Source organism: Salmo salar, chromosome 20, assembly GCF_965601325.2.
Source record: "Salmo salar chromosome 20, fSalSal1, whole genome shotgun sequence".
NCBI lineage: Eukaryota > Metazoa > Chordata > Actinopteri > Salmoniformes > Salmonidae > Salmo > Salmo salar.
The window spans coordinates 13,541,868-13,560,808 of NC_138310.1; the positions used below are offsets into that span (position 1 = coordinate 13,541,868).

Genomic DNA, 18,941 nt, shown 5'->3' on the forward strand with positions numbered 1-18,941 from the left:
TTTCAAGAGGACGATGACCCAACACACCTCCAGGCTGTGTAAGGGCTATTTGTCCAAGAAAGAGAGTGATGGAGTGTTGCATCAGATGACCTGGCCTCCACAATCACCCAACCTCAACCCAATTGAGATGGTTTGGGATGAGTTGGACTGCAGAGTGAAGGAAAAGCAGCCAACAAGTGCTCAGCATATGTGGGAACTCCTTCAAGACTGTTGGAAAAGCATTCCAGGTGAAGCTGGTTGAGAGAATGCCAAGAGTGTGCAAAGCTGTCATCAAGGCAAAGTGTGGCTATTTGAACAATCTAAAATGTCAAATCTATTTTCTGTTGGTTACTACATGATTCCATATGTGTTATTTAATACTTTTGATGTCTTCACTATTATTCTACAATGTAGAAAATAGTCAAAATAAAGAAAAACCCTTGAATGAGTTGGTGTGTCCAAACTTTTGACTGGTACTGTACCCACACGCACACGCACACACACACGCACACACACATACACACATAAATAAACCATCAGGAATAAAACTGTGCATCCTAATCAATTTTATGCTATGTATTATTGAGAACAGTACTACAGGGGGTGAGGCAGAGAGAGAGAGAGAGAGAGAGAGAGAGAGGGAGAGAGAGAGAGAGAGAGGGAGCGAGAGAGAGAGAGAGAGAGAGAGAGAGAGAGAGAGAGAGAGTGAGACTGACTCTGACTCTGACTCATTGCATAAACTTGGAAGTATCTGGGAACAAGTCACTCAGGACCTCACATCTGAACAGACAGCTGATAAACTCAGAAATCATAATGGGACTGCTTGAGTTTATTAAGGATTATTTTCTTGGTTTCTGGGACTATGAGACCCCGAAGGTAATGGTGGTTAAAAACAAAAAACTTGGAGTCATATATAGGGGGGTTCAGTTTCTTGTGATCACCTATTTCATCTGGTAAGTATTGGCCTCCTGTTTATGCATGCATACAAATATACAATTTTAAATAGTTTTGTCTTGGTGTGTAACTATCCTGTTTTTTGTTGTTGTGATTGAGTATTTATGCTGCATTATCTATGACCTGCCTTGGATATTGCAGATACTGTGCTTAACAAGGCAATGTTAAGTCTGGTTTTGGAAAGCATAAGAAGTAAAGAATGATAACTTAAACAAAAAACATTGGTTGACTTTTATGCTCAGATCAAATGTTCTGTCAGTGGACCCATATTTTTTGCTTTCAATAGCTATACTACCCATAACACTGTGATGTGAAATGAATAATTTGCTGAGAATAGCCACTTTGTGGTGAGGAAATACCTTTCACTCGCAATTAAATCGCAAAACAAATAGACAGCATAATTGATGGTAAGCACATAACGATTGCTGTGGTCAAGACGGACAGCTGTAGTCTCACTGGCCTTCATTGTGTAATGTGATCCAAATAGGCCAATTTTAATCGATTTTCGTTTTCCTAATGGTCCTTTTGAAGGAGATTTGTGTCTGTCTACCCATAAACATAATATTCCGTTTTTTCAAACATTTTAAATCAAGTTTCACATTTTTAAGTCTGCCTCAAAGTCATCAGTATATCATAAAGCCCAAAAGTGTGGGCATGCATTAAAGTACAATTAAAATCACTTGGAAAGACTGAATTTGTCCACAGAACAGAAGTTAATCTGTGGCTGTCATATCACCCTTCTACAGGTATGTCTTTATCAGTCAGAAAGCCTATCAGGACAGTGAGACGAGGCCAGAGAGCTCAGTCTACACTAAGATGAAAGGCACAGCACTGCAAGGGGACCACATCCTGGACATGGTGGAATACGTCCGACCCTCAGAGGTGAGCCCAAACTTTTGACTGGTACAGTACATTTTGCTCAGTCGCATGATCACTGATTAAGAAAACGGACTGATTTACAAATAATAATGAGTCCTTTAGGAAACAAGATGATTTGTAGATCAGTACGTCTGCAGTCACCGACTGCAATGTAGTCGATCGTGAACACGCACGTTGGCTCTAATCATAAAGCAAGGATCATAGGTAAAATAGATGTCAAAAAGATGATGCAATATGTAGCTATACTGTATGTTTTCTACATGTAGCCTATGTGATTAGTCACCATCATATACTGTACTGTACTTTCTTCTCTGTGGCATTTCACCTCTAGGGCGGTGACGTGATCAGCACAATACTGAGACGAGAGGTCACACACAACCAGAGGCAAGGCACGTGTGCTGAGGTGAGAGGTCTCAACCATTCCCGACACTCATGTGTTCTCCTGAAACCAAGAAAACAACTCAATTAAAATACTGCAGTCATTTTACATTGATCAATTCTAGGGCTTTATATTAAGTTGTGTGCCTTGCTCCATACTCTACTGTTGCAACTCGCACTGTCTCCTGGAAAAGATAATGTGATAAAGATGTATCAGTATCACTACCACCCCACAGCAGGACAGCTGGGAAAAGCTGATAATGTCTAAACAATGATACTTTCCTCTTTTCTTAGCATTTCACCGTTCCCCGTGCCAACTGCTCAAAGGATGCTGACTGCATCTCAGGGGAAGTGAACTTTGATGGCAATGGTACGGACTGAAAAAGAGGGAAAAAGAGGGAACTAAGTGAAAAGTCCCACTAAGCCAGTTCTATGAATCTGTCTGTCAGTAGATGGTCCAGCTAATGCATTCAGTCTGATGTGTTTCCTGTAGGACAGAGAACTGGGCGCTGTGTTCCCTACTACAACCAGACCTTCAAGACCTGTGAGATTCAGACCTGGTGTCCTATTGAGGACTATGCCGCAATATGGTGAGGGTCAATATCAATATGACATTTTAGATAGTAGGCAGTCACAAACAAAACGACTGTCTCCCTCGTCTGGAATATGTCACTTGTAAAATAATAAAATAAAGAGAAATCTGCTGTTGTGTCCTTCAGGGAGCCGGCATTGGCAGAGGCCATCAATTTCACTGTTTACATCAAGAATGCCATCCATTTCCCCAAATTTAAAGTGCTGAGGTATAGTATGAACCCCCTCACCAACACACACACACACACACACACACACACACACACACACACACACACACACACACACACACACACACACACACACACACACACACACACACACACACACACACACACACACAGCAGTAAAGGGTAAAGGGAACTGTTTCCCTGTTAATATGCAGCCTCAACTGTTTCTGCAAGCAATTCTCTCTTATCTCTTTCGCAGAGGAAACATCAAACCAAACAAACGAAATGGGCAGAAATATCTGAATAAGTGTCATTACAATGAGAAGAAACACCCCTACTGCCCCATCTTCCGGCTGGGCTACATCGCAGAACAGGCCAGGGAGAAGTTCAGCGAGCTCTGCAGGACTGTACGTTTACACCCGCAATCTACATCCAGACAGTGACACTGTATATCCCATTTTACAAATCATATTAAGCATAGAGAACCCTTGTTATTCGGGGCTCACATGAACGACAGAACACATGATCTAGGTCTAACGTCTCTGACAATGTGTGTGTGTGTGTGTGTGTGATGTTTCAAAATCAGACGGTGTTCATAGCTCATGGAAATAAGTAGCTAAATAGATAATGGCAATCAAAACAAATAGAAACAATCCACATTAAGGAGGAACGAGAAGATGTGTTGGATAGAGCAGCAATAATGGTTCAGTTAGATAGCTCATCAATTGTGTCCTGTCAGGGGGGAGTGATTGGAGTGTTCATCAACTGGAAGTGTGACCTTGATCTGGACCCCTCAGAGTGTACCCCCACGTACTCCTTCCGTCGCCTGGATCTTCGGAAGAACCTGCCCAGCTCTGGCTACAACTTCAGGTGAGCCTCTTCAGAGCATCTTGTGAACGCCTGGGTCGTATTCATTAGTGCACACTATAGCAAAATGTTTCGCAACATAAACCAGGAAACGTGTGTTTCTTATTCGTCAGGTTGGTTTCTCTCTGTTTTAGTCCGGTTTCTTCGGTTTGGTGCCCAGTGCATACGATCATGTCTTTACTATTGCCTTCTCATTGACATGACCTGCTGTAACATTTAAGACTATCTCTGCTGTAACTTGGTTATGAAGAGGCATACAGGTCTTGACTTATAATATGGTGTAGGTTTGCCAAGTATTACAGTAAGGACGGAGAAGAGTTCCGGACACTTATCAAGGCCTTCGGGATTCGTCTGGACGTCATAGTTCATGGACATGTAAGAAGTTCCTCCTTCAACATCCTTCAATTACCCAATAACCAGTTGTTAAGAACGATTACTCAGTGACATAAAGCGATACGGACTCTGTCAATCTCATTTTCTGCAATAATTCCTCTCCAGGCTGGACGATTCAGCATCATCCCAACTATCATCAACACAGTGACAGCCATGACATCTGTTGGAATAGTGAGTTTGATTCTCAGCACTGTCGTGGTATGTGTTGATGTAGTCTGTTTGTACCAGTTTCCCTTAAATGGTTGTGTCATCTCCTAGTTATTCATTGATATATTACTTTTATTCATTCCAGTGTTCCATTATCTGTGACTGGATCATGCTCACTTTCATTGACAAGAACGACATCTACAGTGACAGAAAGTTTGATGACGTAAGAAAATAACAATTTGATTCCATACATTCACGATCATATTTTCTTTTGTTAACCATTTTCTGCTGTAGCACTTATCATTGCACACCCAGTTAGGTAATGTAGTTCCCAAAGAATATAGTAGTGTGTAAAAGTATGTGTATTGTGTAAAAGTATTCATATAATATTGTAATAGTTCAGCCGTAGTCCCTACCTGTGTGTTAGCATTGTTCTAGCAGAGTTTCCTGAATTCGGTCCTGGGGGCCCATCCTGGGTGCACGTTTTGTTTTTTTCCCTAGCACTACACAGCTGATTCAAATAACCAACTCATCATCAAGCTTTGATTATTTGAATGGTGTAGTGCTAGGGCAAAAACCAAAACGTGCACCCAGGATGGGCCCCCAGGACCGAGTTTGGGAAACCCTGGTCTAAAGTAATGTTATGCTATTCTGACTGTATATTTCTTCAGGACAGTAAAGTGCCCAGCCCCAGCCAGCTCCTCACAGTTCCCACAGAATTCACCATCAGCTATGGCTCCAACCACTCAGACCTGTCAGAGGGAGTGGCCCTGTGATGTCCTGCCGCTACAGTGCTCTTTGGCCACATGCATGGAGGATGCTATTCCTCAGACACCTGACTGTTGGACGGACAGACAGACAGACAGACAGGACGGCCTTTCACCCAATCGGTCTCAGACGTCCGCAGAGAGGCCTCTGATGGGTCAACCAATTCCGTCTCTGCGGAATTTAACTGAAAGACAGCCAAGACGTGATGGGTTAGTGTCAATTCCATGTCAATTCCTGTTGGTTCAGGAATTGAATTATACACCAATAAATTCCATGTCCAATTGACAGGGACTGAAATTATACTGTTATACCCAATCTCAAATGATTGCAAATTGTTTGAATTGAACACAAGAAAAATAAACCAAATAGCAATCAGCTAAACATGTTGGAGTACATTTTTACTGAGAACCCTCTTTCCACAGTCTAACCCGAACCAGGTCAATAACTGTATACTGTAATCTATATATGCTAACATAACAATAAATGTCTAACCAACTGGTAATGTGATCTTTGCCAGTCAATCATTTACATGTCAGATTGGAAGGAATAAAGAAAACATGATTTTTCTGGTTTGAAAACACAGAACTATGCATTTCAAAAGGCTGACCATTTTAGTATATATATATATATATACACACACACCACACACACACACCACACACACACACACACACACACACACATATACATACACATACATATATATAGATACATAGACACATCTTTTTTAAATACATTATCCTTTATTATTTCCCACAAAACTTACCACCCCTCCCCTAATTGGAGTAAACTAATAAACAAGAACACTTAGGCTTCTACTTCCAACTTATACATACTGTATACCTTTTACGGACACAATCTATTTTACAATAGTTATATTTGTTTGTTTTTAGTCCTGGCCTTCCACTAACCTGCACCTCTCTTATCTATTTCTGGTGTCCATCCAGTTTGATTTTTGATTTGCCATACATTTTTAACTGTTATTTCACAAAAGTTCTGAACCTATATACATTTTACAGACACAGCATATTTTACATTAGTTATTTGTTCTTATTAGTCCCACTCTTCAGCTCCATTCAACTCCTCCCATCTCTCTCTTAATTAACACCATCCATATTGGGTTTCTATTTGCCATATATTTTTCAACTGTACTGTGATGCTTCACAAAGGTTCTGAACCTTTCTATTCTCATAGTTTCTACAGATTGTAAATTAAAGACAAACATTATTGCTAAAAGTGTTATTATAATATTGATCGATTGTCTATGACTTTTCAAATAACCCAGCAGTGCTGTCTGCAGCGTTAGCTCCAGGTAAATGATGCAATTAATCATGACTTTTAATAATTGGATCAATCAAAAAAGATGACTATGCAAAACACAGTATACTATATTCAGGGAGACAATATTCTCTGGGACTCATATTGCCTCCTTCAGTGTTCATGTAGATTACTGATGCTGAGCATATACGGGAATAAAAAGGCACACAGGTCCAAGAGGAGAGCTACACTCAGAGAGAGTAATCAAATAATGATTACATTTCCCACAAAATGGTTTCTATAACAAGATTGTGGGACATCCATCTGGACTCGTCGAGAGTAATAGAAACATCGATAGTGAAAAGGACTGACGTCTGAGGTCTAATGGACCAGTGTCTTACGCAGTAGATGGATTGCTGTTGACAGCCACAATGACACTTTGGAACTAGGTGATACGAACACACAAAGTCAGATATCATGGACGCAACAAGAAAAATCAAGGCAATGCTATTAATGCTGTTTTAATAAAGAGTTCTATATTTATTTCATTTTGGAACATTCAAAGTAGATACCCTTCTCCATTCAATTGCATTGGCATTTTTTTCGCTTGCAGCATGTCATAGGAAAACAAAGCGTAAAAAGTGAAATTGTAAATATCTTGAGCTCCGTACTTCACTCCATCGTTTAAAACGAACTGTCGGTCGGCAGGGAACCAACCCAATGCAACCAATCTAATTGTGAGACTCAGCTCCAGTCTAGATGTGCAATTAGATTACTGGTCTGAGAGAGAGGCCCATCTGTAAGCAGCAAAGTGAGTTCTCTGGAACAATGAGGTTATCGTGATGGAGGTAGATGGGTTAACATAATTTTGATCAAGACTGGGATATGCCATAACCAGTAGATGTTTTCTTTACAGATGACAACAAAGGGAGCCAGGGATGAATGTGCACTCTTCCTCATCATCCTCACTCCAGATAGGCTAAATCAACAAACGCTAAAGCCAAGCACTTCTGCACTAAACTGTCATTTCAATTCCAGGCATATCATCCTCACAATATCAGCAGTATAGTCATGATAAACCGTTGGTATTGGAGCAGCAGGCTCCGATAGCCTTCTGTGTTCTAGTTACACTGAAACTCAAATCTAAATGTATCTCCCCTAATTGTCTATGACCCTGAAGACTAGGGTTCAATCCCTGTGTCCACCCCACATAATTCTATTTTAATCTCCATTAAATAAAAACTCAGACTATTCCTCTGAGCCACATTAGCATCCAATTACAGAGGAAGGAGAGTCACCATGTTGTTTAGGACTGATGGGGTTTCCAAATCTGGGCAGCAGCACTCAATTAGTGTTTAATTGCGCCCAAATAATTCGATATTGAACAGATTATTGCAGTAGGCAGATTATGCAATAGACATGTCAACACCTTACTGTTTATTTTAAATCGGCGTAAGGTCAAAATCAAATAAACATACGCCGATTATAACACCTGGTTTTCTGTGCAATCTTTTGAATAATTAGGACATGTAATCACCTTAAAAATCGGCGTTCCAGTGGTATATATAATCTGCGCATATGCCAGCACCGGACGAGCTAGCCTCCCTATTTACTGTGAGTGAAGTGAGTTCGGAACAACTGAATGTATACGAACTAGTTCACAAACTTTGCCCGAACTAAGAATAAAATATGCTTCCCAAAAGATACCATGTTCGCTGTGGTATGAGGTTTATTTTGAGTGCCGATTTTCTGCATTTATCAGCGTCATCAGGTAGCCTGATTTCAGATGTGTCCATGTAAACAGAAACTGATAAACGGGACTGATAGAGGATTCCTCACAAACTTTGCCTTCAGAAAATGTGCATTGAAAGAAACTGTCCATTGTGTACTCATTACAAAAAAAATATTTATTGACAAAAATATTAAGACAAGATGAAACACTTGACCAGAGGCCGATAATTTTTTCTCATCAATAAGCATTCCTATACAAAGTCAAAACACCATATCTACAATTTCGTATGGAGACTGGAAAGCTGATTGACAACTCATTTACATTTCCAGTACTTGGGTGGTCAAGAAATGTACGTTTATGTTGTTTTTACAGCTACAGTATAGAAAAGCATAAAGGAATAAAGATGCATTACCATAATTTATTGTCACATCAAAGCTAGTTTGTCTCAAAGTGAGCAATATTCCCATTCTGTCCATTCAACCCATTCTGCATTTAAATATCGCCAGCAGTGAACATTCCACGAGTGACATCTGGGTGAATTTGTCCAATAAGAAAAAGCCTGCAGTGTGCTTTAATGAACACAACCCTGGTAACTGACAGGATCTCCAGATACAGCCACAAAAGCCAGTTAAGCTCACAGACGACTCAGATTGTGGCTCATCATCTAGACTGGTTTATTTGTGGACTCATGACCAGTAGCCAGTCAATGGTCTCTTCCAGGAAGTTCATGTTGTAGTGTGCGGCGATGTTCCGGAACACTTTGATCTGCTCTGAGAAACTCTGTGGATGGAGAAGAGGAGACCTTTACAAATCCGAGAAACACGTTTCATAAATCTTATAACGGCTAGGGACACATGGGTTGGAGGAGCACGAACCTTGGTGGGGAAGGTGAGTTCAAAGTCTCCTGCACAAGTGCAGTAAAGAGGCATGTTGGCCTCCTTCACTCCTTTACACTTGGCACAAGCCTGCAATGGAACACAAGGCACGTTTTAGGACTTCACAGTGAGACACGATCACAATTCCTGAAAACAGTAGTTACTGAGTAGTGAACCTGGGATGTGTTCATTAAGCGCCAAACTGAAGAAACAGGCAGGGACTACCTGGACCTCTCCTTTTGAAAACATTTTCTGTCGCTTTCCTTAATGAACACGACCCAGGTCATATGAATCCCAAAGGATGTGTCAGATGTGAAGGTGTGGGTTGTTTCCTCACCAGGTCCTGCAGAGTGTAGCTCATCAGTTTCTTCTGCAAGGCCTCCACCAGGGCCATCTCAATGGACTCAGTCTCATACTGGGTCTGGCAGTTGGAGCAGAACCACTGGGGCAAAACAGAGCCGTCCTGTGAGCACAGAACAGATGATTTACATAGTGAACACGAAGGAGCACACACACACACTTTAAACCAAATTGAACATATTTCATTATTTGAGACTAAATTTATTTTATTTATGTATTATATTAAAATAAACGTGTTCAATCAGTATTGTTGTAATTGTCATTATTACATATGATAAAATAATAATAATTAAAATAAATAAATAAATAAATAATAACAACAACAACAACTCGGCCGATTAATCGGTGCCGGCTTTTTTTTGGTCCTCCAATAAATCGGAGTTTAAAAATCATAAAATCGGTCGACCTCTACTTTGAGCATCTGTAAAAAGCACTTCATCATTCCAATGGACTGAATGAGCTGTAGGGGGGGGCACTGACCTGTGCCACCGAGGGGTCCTTGCAAAGGTCGAGGTCGCGGCAGAAGTTGCAGTGGTGGCAGATGACCTCGGGCAGGATGTAAGAGTTGCAGGGGTCGCGGAACTGGGCTTCCTCCGAGAACTCACCCACGTCTACCAGACGCAGCAGGTCCCTCTTCAGCTTGTTCACCTGGTTCACTATGTTGGCATCCAGGGAGAGGACCTACAGGGGAAGGTTGTGTTCATTAGGCACCAAACGGAAGAAAACAGAACTGAAATGCAAATTTTGTTTTCCGTTGCAAAATGTTTTGAAATGGTATGCACTAATGAATACGACTCTGGCGTGTATTCACTAGGCACAAAACGGAAGCAAACGGGCTGAAACTGGGAGGACTACCTGAACTTTTTTTATTTTATTTATTTATTTCACCTTTATTTAACCAGGTAGGCAAGTTGAGAACAAGTTCTCATTTACAATTGCGACCTGGCCAAGATAAAGCAAAGCAGTTCGACAACATACAAAAACACAGAGTTACACATGGAGTAAAACAACATACAATCAATGATGCAGTAGAAAAAAATACAAAAATAAAATAAGATTATATACAATGTGAGCAAATGATGTGAGATAAGGGAGGTAAAGGCAAAAAAATGCCATGGTGGCAAAGTAAATAAAGTATAGCAAGAAAAACACTGGAATGGTAGATTTGTAGTTTGAAGAAAGTTCAGAGATAAAATATAAATAATATGGTGCAAAGGAGCAAAATAAATAAAATAAATAAATACAGTAGGGGAAGAGGAAGTAGTTTGGGCTAAATTATAGATGGGCTATGTACAGATGCAGTGATCTGTGAGCTGCTCTGACAGCTGGTGCTTAAAGCTAGTGAGGGAGATAAGTGTTTCCAGTTTCAGAGATTTTTGTAGTTCGTTCCAGTCATTGGCAGCAGAGAACTGGAAGGAGAGACGACCAAAGGAGGAGTTGGCTTTAGGGGTGACCAGAGAGATATACCTGCTGGAGCGCGTGCTACAGGTGGGTGCTGCTATGGTGACCAGTGAGCGGAGATAAGGGGGGACTTTACCTAGCAGGGTCTTGTAGATGACCTGGAGCCAATGTGTTTGGCGACGATTATGAAGCGAAGGCCAGCCAACGAGAGCGTACAGGTCGCAGTGGTGGGTAGTATATGGGGCTTTGGTGACAAAACGGATGGCACTGTGATAGACTGCATCCAGCTTGTTGAGTAGGGTATTGGAAGCTATTTTGTAAATGACATCGCCGAAGTCGAGGATTGGTAGGATGGTCAGTTTTACGAGGGTATGTTTGGCAGCATGAGTGAAGGATGCTTTGTTGCGAAATAGGAAGCCGATTCGAGATTTCACTTTGGATTGGAGATGATTGATGTGAGTCTGGAAGGAGAGTTTACAGTCTAGCCAGACACCTAGGTATTTGTAGTTGTCCACAAATTCTAAGTTAGAACCGTCCAGAGAAGTGATGCTGGACAGGCGGGCAGGTGCAGGCAGCGATCGGTTGAAGAGCATGCATTTAGTTTTACTTGTGTTTAGGAGCAGTTGGAGACCACGGAAGGAGAGTTGAATGGCATTGAAGCTCGTCTGGAGGGTTGTTAACACAGTGTCCAAAGAAGGGCCAGAAGTGTACAGAATGGTGTCGTCTGCGTAGAGGTGGATCAGAGATTCACCAGCAGCAAGAGCGACATCATTTATGTATACAGAGAAAAGAGTTGGCCCAAGAATTGAACCCTGTGGTACCCCCATAGAGACTGCCAGAGGTCCAGACAGTAGGCCCTCCGATTTGACACACTGAACTCTGTCAGAGAAGTAGTTGGTGAACCAGGCGACGCAATCGTTTGAGAAACCAAGGCTACTGAGTCTGCCGATGAGGATGTGGTGATTAACAGAGTCAAAAGCTTTGGCCAGGTCAATGAATACGGCAGCACAATATTGTTTCTTATCGATGGCGGTTACGATGTCGTTTAGGACCTTGAGCGTGGCTGAGGTGCACCCATGACCAGCTCTGAAACCAGATTGCATAGCGGAGAGGGTGCGGTGGGATTCGAAATGGTCGGTAATCTGTTTGTTAACTTGGCTTTCGAAGACCTTAGAAAGGCAGGGTAGGATGGATATAGGTCTGTAGCAATTTGGGTCAAGAGTGTCACCTCCTTTGAAGAGGGGGATGACAGCAGCTGCTTTCCAAACTATGGGGATCTCAGACGACACGAAAGAGAGGTTGAACAGGCTAGTAATAGGGGTTGCAATAATTTCGGCAGATAATTTTAGAAAGAAAGGGTCCAGATTGTCACGCCCAGCTGATTTGTAGGGGTCCAGATTTTGCAGCTCTTTCAGAACATCAGCTGAATGGATTTGGGAGAAGGAGAAATGGGGGAGGCTTGGGCGAGTAGCTGTGGGGGGTGCAGTGCTGTTGAATGCAGTAGGGGTAGTTAGGTGGAAAGCATGGCCAGCCGTAGAAAAATGCTTGTTGAAATTCTCAATTATAGTGGGCTTATCGGTGGTGACAGAGTTTCCTATCCTCAGTGCAGTGTGCAGTTGGGAGGAGGTGTTCTTATTCTCCATGGACTTTACAATGTCACAGAACTTTTTAGAGTTGGAGTACCACGAAGCGAATTTCTGTTTGAAAAAGCTAGCCTTGGCGTTTCTAACTGCCTGTGTGTATTGGTTTCTAACTTCCCTAAAAAGTTGCATATCGCGGGGGCAGTTCGATGCTAATGCAGAACGCCACAGGATATTTTTGTGTTGGTTAAGGGCAGTCAGGTCTGGGGAGAACCAAGGGCTATATCTGTTCCTGGTTCTAAATTTCTTGAAAGGGGCATGCTTATTTAAGATGGAGAGGAAGGCATTTAAAAAAAATAACCAGGCATCCTCTACTGACGGGATGAGGTCAATATCCTTCCAGGATACCAGGGCCAGGTCGATTAGAAAGGCTTGCTCGTTGAAATGTTTCAGGGAGCGTTTGACAGTGATGAGTGGAGGTCGTTTGACCGCTGACCCATTACGGGTGCAGGCAATGAGGCAGTGATCGCTCAGATCTTGGTTGAAAACAGCAGAGGTGTATTTAGAGGGCACGTTGGTTAGGATGATATCTATGAGGGTGCCAGTGTTTGCGGCTTTGGGGTTGTACCTGGTGGGTTCATTAATAATTTGTGTGAGATTGAGGGCATCAAGCTTGGATTGTAGGATGGCTGGGGTGTTAAGCATGTCCCAGTTTAGGTCACCTAGTAACACGAGCTCTGAAGATAGATGGGGGGCAATCAGTTCACATATGGTGTCCAGAGCACAACTAGGGGCCGAGGGGGGTCTATAGCAGGCGGCAACGGTGAGAGACTTGTTTTTGGAGAGGTGGATTTTTAAAAGTAGAAGTTCAAATTGTTTGGGTACAGACCTGGATAGCAGGACAGAACTCTGCAGGCTATCTCTGCAGTAGATTGCAACACCGCCCCCTTTGGTCGTTCTATCTTGTCTGAAAACGTTGTAGTTAGGGATGAAGATTTCAGAGTTTTTGGTGGACTTACCCAATAAGAAATTCAAATTTTTCATTGCAAAACTTTCTCTGTTGCAAAAATGCTTTGCTACGGTGTGCACTAATAAATATGACCCTGGTTCCCAGTCACTGACCTGGCAGACGTATTTGATGAATTCCAGAGCTGGGTTGCTGAGAGGCAGGTGGGAGCCAGGCAGGACAGGGAACATTTCCGAGGGCTGGGTCACGCTCCGGGTGCCCGTCACCTTCTTTTGGATCTTCTGGGTGATGGTGAAGAAGTTCTGGGTCAGCTCGCTGGACACATACTCTTGAGAGAAGGAGATCATACCTGTGAAGGAGAGACGGCTTATTTTCATCTGTAGACTGCTAGACTGGATATGGGGGGAAACTATTGAAGGTTATAGCTGGCTAATAATCAGGTATTGCTGGGTTTTCCAGTGTAGGCCAGGTAGGGGAGACTATTGAACAATGTAGCTATCTAGTAGTCACAGGAAGTAAGTGGTGGACAGCAATCTAAACGCTATTTGGAGATTAGACACAAACCAGATCACCTTAGAGACCTGTGGTGGTCACTCCTCTGTTTTCACACCAAAATAACTTTGTTTATGGCTGTGTACGGTTGTGGTACCGTTCTCTCGTTACTTACCGGGAAGTGCTGTGGAATCTCCGGCTGCTTGCTGGGAAGTCTGGCTTCCGCCCCGCCTCTTAATGGGCGTGGCTCCCGGGGCGTTGCGTCTTAGCTCCTCCCGCATGCTGTGGTAGATGGCAGCAATATAGGCTGAGAGGAAACAGAGACATGGTAAAGGACAAACGAGTACAGGAAATCAGGGAGCTGTGCCCACGGACCCCCTCCAACTTCATTCTGGATCAAACACTGTACACGTGCTATGCTAATGATGCTTGCGATAATGCGCTGGCCTACCGGAGATGATCATGAGGAAGTATTTCTGACAGGAGGCGGTCTGAGGCAGATACTGCATGATGTTCCAGCTGCTTTCGATCAGCTCCTCCACCTCATCCACTTCTCCGGCTCCATCCTCCTCCTCCTCGTCAGCTTCCTCCTCGTCCTCGCTGCCCTCCTCGCCATCCTCCTTTCCCTTCTTCTGGGCTGTCCCGTTCTGAAAGCCAATGTAGGTAGTGAGTGTCAGTTCTACCCCAAATATTTTCATTGGTTATGAGACATAGGGAAAAAAAACACACACACACACACACACACGTTAAATATCAAATGAAATTGTACTGGTCGCATACACATATTTATCAGAACTAGAAGGTACCTCTCCATACAGGACGCTGGAGGGCAGTTTGCCCTTCACTCCTCCATAGTTGGCCAGATCCATCCACATAAGGAACTCCCAGCAGCGGGAGAAAGAGATGGAGAGGGAGTGGAAGATTTCCCGCGAGTGAATGCTAAGGAAGATTAAAAAAAAAAATATCCTCAGTCAGAACAAGTTGAAAAAAAAAAAAATTGCTCATAAAACAAAACCTTGCCTACTAATTTATGGTTAGTGCTTGATCCCACAGGTTGACGGTATGCTTGGCTGCATGAAATCCAAAAAGGTGACGACTAATTTACACGAACCTTCACCCCATGCGATCTAGCTCTGAATTTATTAAAAGAACAAACTCAACAGGGCTTGCACTCACTCTCTAACCACGCATCACTGATTTACGAACGCCGTTTGTTGATTAGGTCAATAATATTGTTTTCTCCGGCTTTGATAGACAGCATACTGATACGTTATAAAATGACAAAAGTACTTGTATAGAGGCATTGTAGTACATTTAACCTTCATTTTACTTAACTAGGCAAGTCAGTTAAGAACAAAATTCTTATTTTACAATGACGGCCAAACCCTCCCCTAACCAGGGATGACGCTGGGCCAATTGTGTGCCTGCCCTACGGGTAGGTTAGCTAACCAACCTGTTGGTGATGTACTCCACGTAGCCGATGGCGTCGTCAATCCTCCGCTTCTTAGTGCAAAGGAGGATGCGGTTAAAATTCCCGTACACCACGGTGGAGCCCAGCCGCTTGAACTCTGCCACCAGCCTGAGATAGGAGAGCAGAGACAGCCATTACATCAAGGGATCCTTCCGTCTTTCAAGGAACGGCCGTTTTCAATACATGACAGACCGTTTAGAATTAGAATAAATTAATACAATTAGAGTAAAATTGTTTTGTGTCCAATCACATAAAACGATACGAACAATTAGAATTCTGATCACGTTTAACCTTTTATTCCCCCCCAGATAAAGCTGCATTTGAAATGTCTACAGTTGACTCCAACGGAAACAACCAAGGGCCAAGTAGGGTTGTGTGTGTTGGGCAGTGTCACTTACTGGAGGAATACCTTCTTCATCATGTTGTGTAGGGTGCGGTGCAGCGCCGGGTCGTAAAGCAGCGAGCTGGGCGAGCGCAGCCAGCGGTAGAAGTGCATCACCTGGTTGTCGGCGTAGACGTTGTGGTACCGCGTGATCTCCCGCACCCAGCCAACCACCATGCTCTTCAGGATCCTGCTCGCAGACATACAGCCAATCAAATCAAACTTGATATAAAGTACATTATTTTAACCTGTGCTGGGCTACAGTGCATGGAAATGTTTGTAAAAATCAGCCCTGTTTAGTTTAGAGCCGAAACGGGTCGCTTGAGGGATCTGGGGTGTTTCGAGGTGTCGGCGGCAGTGGTTGCATGTTATCACGAAGCAGTCACCTGAAGGTGTTGGAGCAGAGGGCGGTCTCGTCGTAGCTGGCCACGGCACTGGCTCCCTGGTTCCCCGACATCATTTCCTCCAGCGAGGCCTGCTGGATGACGTCAAAGCTGACGCCCAGGCTGGCTCCTCCCTCCATGTCGTTGACATGCTGCGACTGCAGGATGGTGTTCACAGCCAAACTCTGCAGGTCCAGCTCCACACACACTGAAACACAGTAGAACGACACGGAAAAGCGTATTTCCTTTTGTTCCAATTAAGTTGTTTTAAATGTACCGCATCACCGGTTGCTATGTACAGCTGATTAATTCCCAACTACAAGAAAATGGTTGGGGCTACTTCACTGTGTCAGTGTTGTCCATAATGTTTGTGTTAGAGCGGGGATGATAAACCCAAAAATTACAGGCGCCATCATTTTTCATATCTCTTTCTACAATTTTGCATTTGTCAGTTATTTTTTTGTGATTATGCTACACAAGGTTCCTGCAGATTAAAAAAAAATAATAATTCTAAAACCATTATTTGGTCATCGGTAATGTGAATTATATGGATTCCTGCTATGACAACATCTGAAAGTATCTGCCTGTCTTCGGTCTCGATGCTGTGTGAGTGAGCCACTCCATCACCCACTTCGTTGACGTTGTGCAACCTTTCAAAATGCAATTACAACTACTGTCATTTTGGTTAAAGATGGGAGAGTCTCAGCTTTCTGTGCGCGTCATCTATTTCTCAACTCTCAATATCGAGCAAACGGCACCACTTTACAACGGCAGCTGGCTAAGCAGTACGGTTTTGGTGTGCACACGGAGCGTGGCATTCGCAGTGAACACATCAAGCAGGCTACGCCTAGGAGCTGGAAAGTTTGAGTAGGACATTCATTAATGACATAGCTATCGAGCAACAAAATCATAATTAGCACAATCTAGCAACGTGTTTTGGATTCCCACTTCCTCTGGTGGTGACTGATGTAGCCTACGCCAGTTTGCACAAATTCATCTATAAAAAGAGCCAAAAGAAATGTGATAATTCTGGGTCATATTTTAAAATGTTGCACATCAAAATATCAAGTCATGCATCCCCTGGATATGATGGATGAAATAGACATTTTTTCTTGAATCAAAGACATCTCAGTTGTCTTACTTGGCACAAGAAAAACTATTTCACTAAGGGGAAGCAACTGTGTATTCATGTATTTTTTATTTATTGTTATCAAGCATAATGTGTAAATGTATCATGATTTGACTGTTTGTTTATACGGTGTGTGTGAATGAGTAAGGCTGGCTACCTGTTGAGTAGCAGCCCTGAGCGTTGATCTCCATGGAGCCCCTGTCGTCAGCCTCCATCACCAGCCTGCTGTCGTCGGCCTCCTTGCCCCCCAGGTCAGGCCTGGCGGTGGGGGACAGCCACAGCAGGTGGTTGTGCTTCCTCAGGTGCCTGGCCAGGAACAGGTCAGAACCAAAGATGGACACGTCGTGGGGCAGGTTCCCCACCGGCAAGTGGTAGTATCTGAGGTGGGATGGAGGAGAGGGAACAGTAAGCGACCGTAGCACAAAACGAGCATAAAAGTTGCAATGATACTACACAAATGAAACCCCAGACTAAATACGTAAAGTGTGAAGATATATATATATTTTTTGTATATACAAATATAACGGAGAAAAAAAAATAAACCCACTAGGGTACTGTGGGTTTAGACTGTTCTAGGTGTACAGAGCCAGCAGACAGACCTAGTCTAGTGCTGTGTTACCTACCTGGCCATGTCAAAAGCCTGCGACAGGCAGCTGTCCAGGTTGAGGTAGTGGCGGACCATGCGGCGGGCACCGTGGCGCTGCCAGTCCAGCACGTTGTAGCTGATCTCGTCCACCATATGCACCGGCACCACCGGGAACTCCTCCAGCACCGGCATGCCCGCTGCCAGCCGCCGCAGCTCCCAGTTGGACTGCACTGCGATCAGGGTGGGCCCGCGGCGCTCCCCCTGAATACAGCGAGAGAAGGACAACGGTCAATAGTGTTACCAGGGCTGTGTTCATTATGCACCAAACGGAAGAAAAATGGACTGAAACACAGAGGGACAACCTGCACTTGTCCAATAAGAAATGCTCATTTACGTTTTCAGTTGCAAAACGACACTGCTCTATCCTATTGATCTGTGATAAGCATACAACCTTACACCTTCAATAGCAAGTTTGAAAACTTTAGAGAGAGAAGGCCTAAACAAAGCAACACATCCGAGAACAAGCCAGAGAGAGCAATATAGTGGCAGAACCATGCAGGTGAGAGGGGTGCAGTGGATGGGGGTACCTTGTAGTTGAGCAGTATGCGCTGCAGGGCTCGGTGGATGGCCTTCACGTCATTCTCGGCCCGCACCTCAAAGGTGTGTTTCTCAGGGGGCAGGAGCTCTTCGCTGGTCTTCTCCAGCAGGGCTGTACGCTCTGCCCCATACAGGGTGTTCAGGTTGGGCATCTGGTTACTGCGAACCTAAGGTAGGAAGACGAAGGGGACTTGGATGTCTTTTTTTCCTTCAACAATTTCCTAGGAAATGACTTAAAAATCACTCTCGCATCACATTTGTGTAATGAAGCATTACAAGGGCAACTATTTTAAGGGGAAATCTGATTTGTAAGGTTTTTGGGTAGAGTAGATGAGGTGTGGTCTTACCGTGTCCAGGACAAAGATGCTGGCCTTGCGCTGTGAGGGGATGAACAGGCCGAACAGAGCTTTGTGGCCCTGGCTGTGGTGGTAAAGGTAGATGTGTCGGACGCTCCCTGGGGAAGACAACACAACGATACTGATTCAACGCTCCCGTCGTCACGTTCCATATAAGGGGTCGTATTCATTAGGCTCCAAATGGAAGAATGCCAGGTTTAGGTTGATTTACATCATAGTAAATGTCAAGTCAGTCACACAATAACTT

At 43.5% G+C, this 18,941-nt stretch overlaps 2 protein-coding genes across 2 annotated transcripts in view; one reads left to right on the top strand and one right to left on the bottom strand.

The window, feature by feature from the left end:
- The first annotated feature begins 736 nt into the window (after window positions 1-736).
- On the top strand, window positions 737-5,628 carry LOC106580269 (P2X purinoceptor 2). The gene is made up of 12 exons (XM_014161090.3): window positions 737-932; window positions 1,680-1,815; window positions 2,144-2,215; window positions 2,485-2,560; window positions 2,684-2,780; window positions 2,910-2,990; window positions 3,211-3,358; window positions 3,691-3,821; window positions 4,103-4,193; window positions 4,317-4,382; window positions 4,504-4,581; window positions 5,030-5,628. The coding sequence occupies exons 1-12, from the start codon at window positions 793-795 to the stop codon at window positions 5,132-5,134; spliced, it is 1,221 nt and encodes a 406-aa protein (XP_014016565.2). The 5' UTR covers window positions 737-792; the 3' UTR covers window positions 5,135-5,628.
- Window positions 5,629-8,271: 2,643 nt separating this feature from the next.
- Window positions 8,272-18,941, bottom strand: part of pole (polymerase (DNA directed), epsilon) — a 28,267-nt gene continuing 17,597 nt past the window's right edge. Inside the window, exons 33-47 of the mRNA XM_014160794.3 lie at window positions 18,686-18,792; window positions 18,329-18,505; window positions 17,779-18,002; window positions 17,313-17,533; window positions 16,030-16,234; window positions 15,660-15,833; window positions 15,244-15,369; window positions 14,597-14,729; window positions 14,242-14,437; window positions 13,966-14,097; window positions 13,454-13,647; window positions 9,831-10,031; window positions 9,328-9,453; window positions 8,991-9,080; window positions 8,272-8,895 (exon numbers count right to left, since the gene is read on the bottom strand). Coding sequence (XP_014016269.1) covers window positions 8,776-8,895; window positions 8,991-9,080; window positions 9,328-9,453; window positions 9,831-10,031; window positions 13,454-13,647; window positions 13,966-14,097; window positions 14,242-14,437; window positions 14,597-14,729; window positions 15,244-15,369; window positions 15,660-15,833; window positions 16,030-16,234; window positions 17,313-17,533; window positions 17,779-18,002; window positions 18,329-18,505; window positions 18,686-18,792 — 2,426 coding nt within the window. The 3' untranslated portion in view covers window positions 8,272-8,775. The remainder of the gene's footprint in view (window positions 8,896-8,990; window positions 9,081-9,327; window positions 9,454-9,830; window positions 10,032-13,453; window positions 13,648-13,965; window positions 14,098-14,241; window positions 14,438-14,596; window positions 14,730-15,243; window positions 15,370-15,659; window positions 15,834-16,029; window positions 16,235-17,312; window positions 17,534-17,778; window positions 18,003-18,328; window positions 18,506-18,685; window positions 18,793-18,941) is intronic.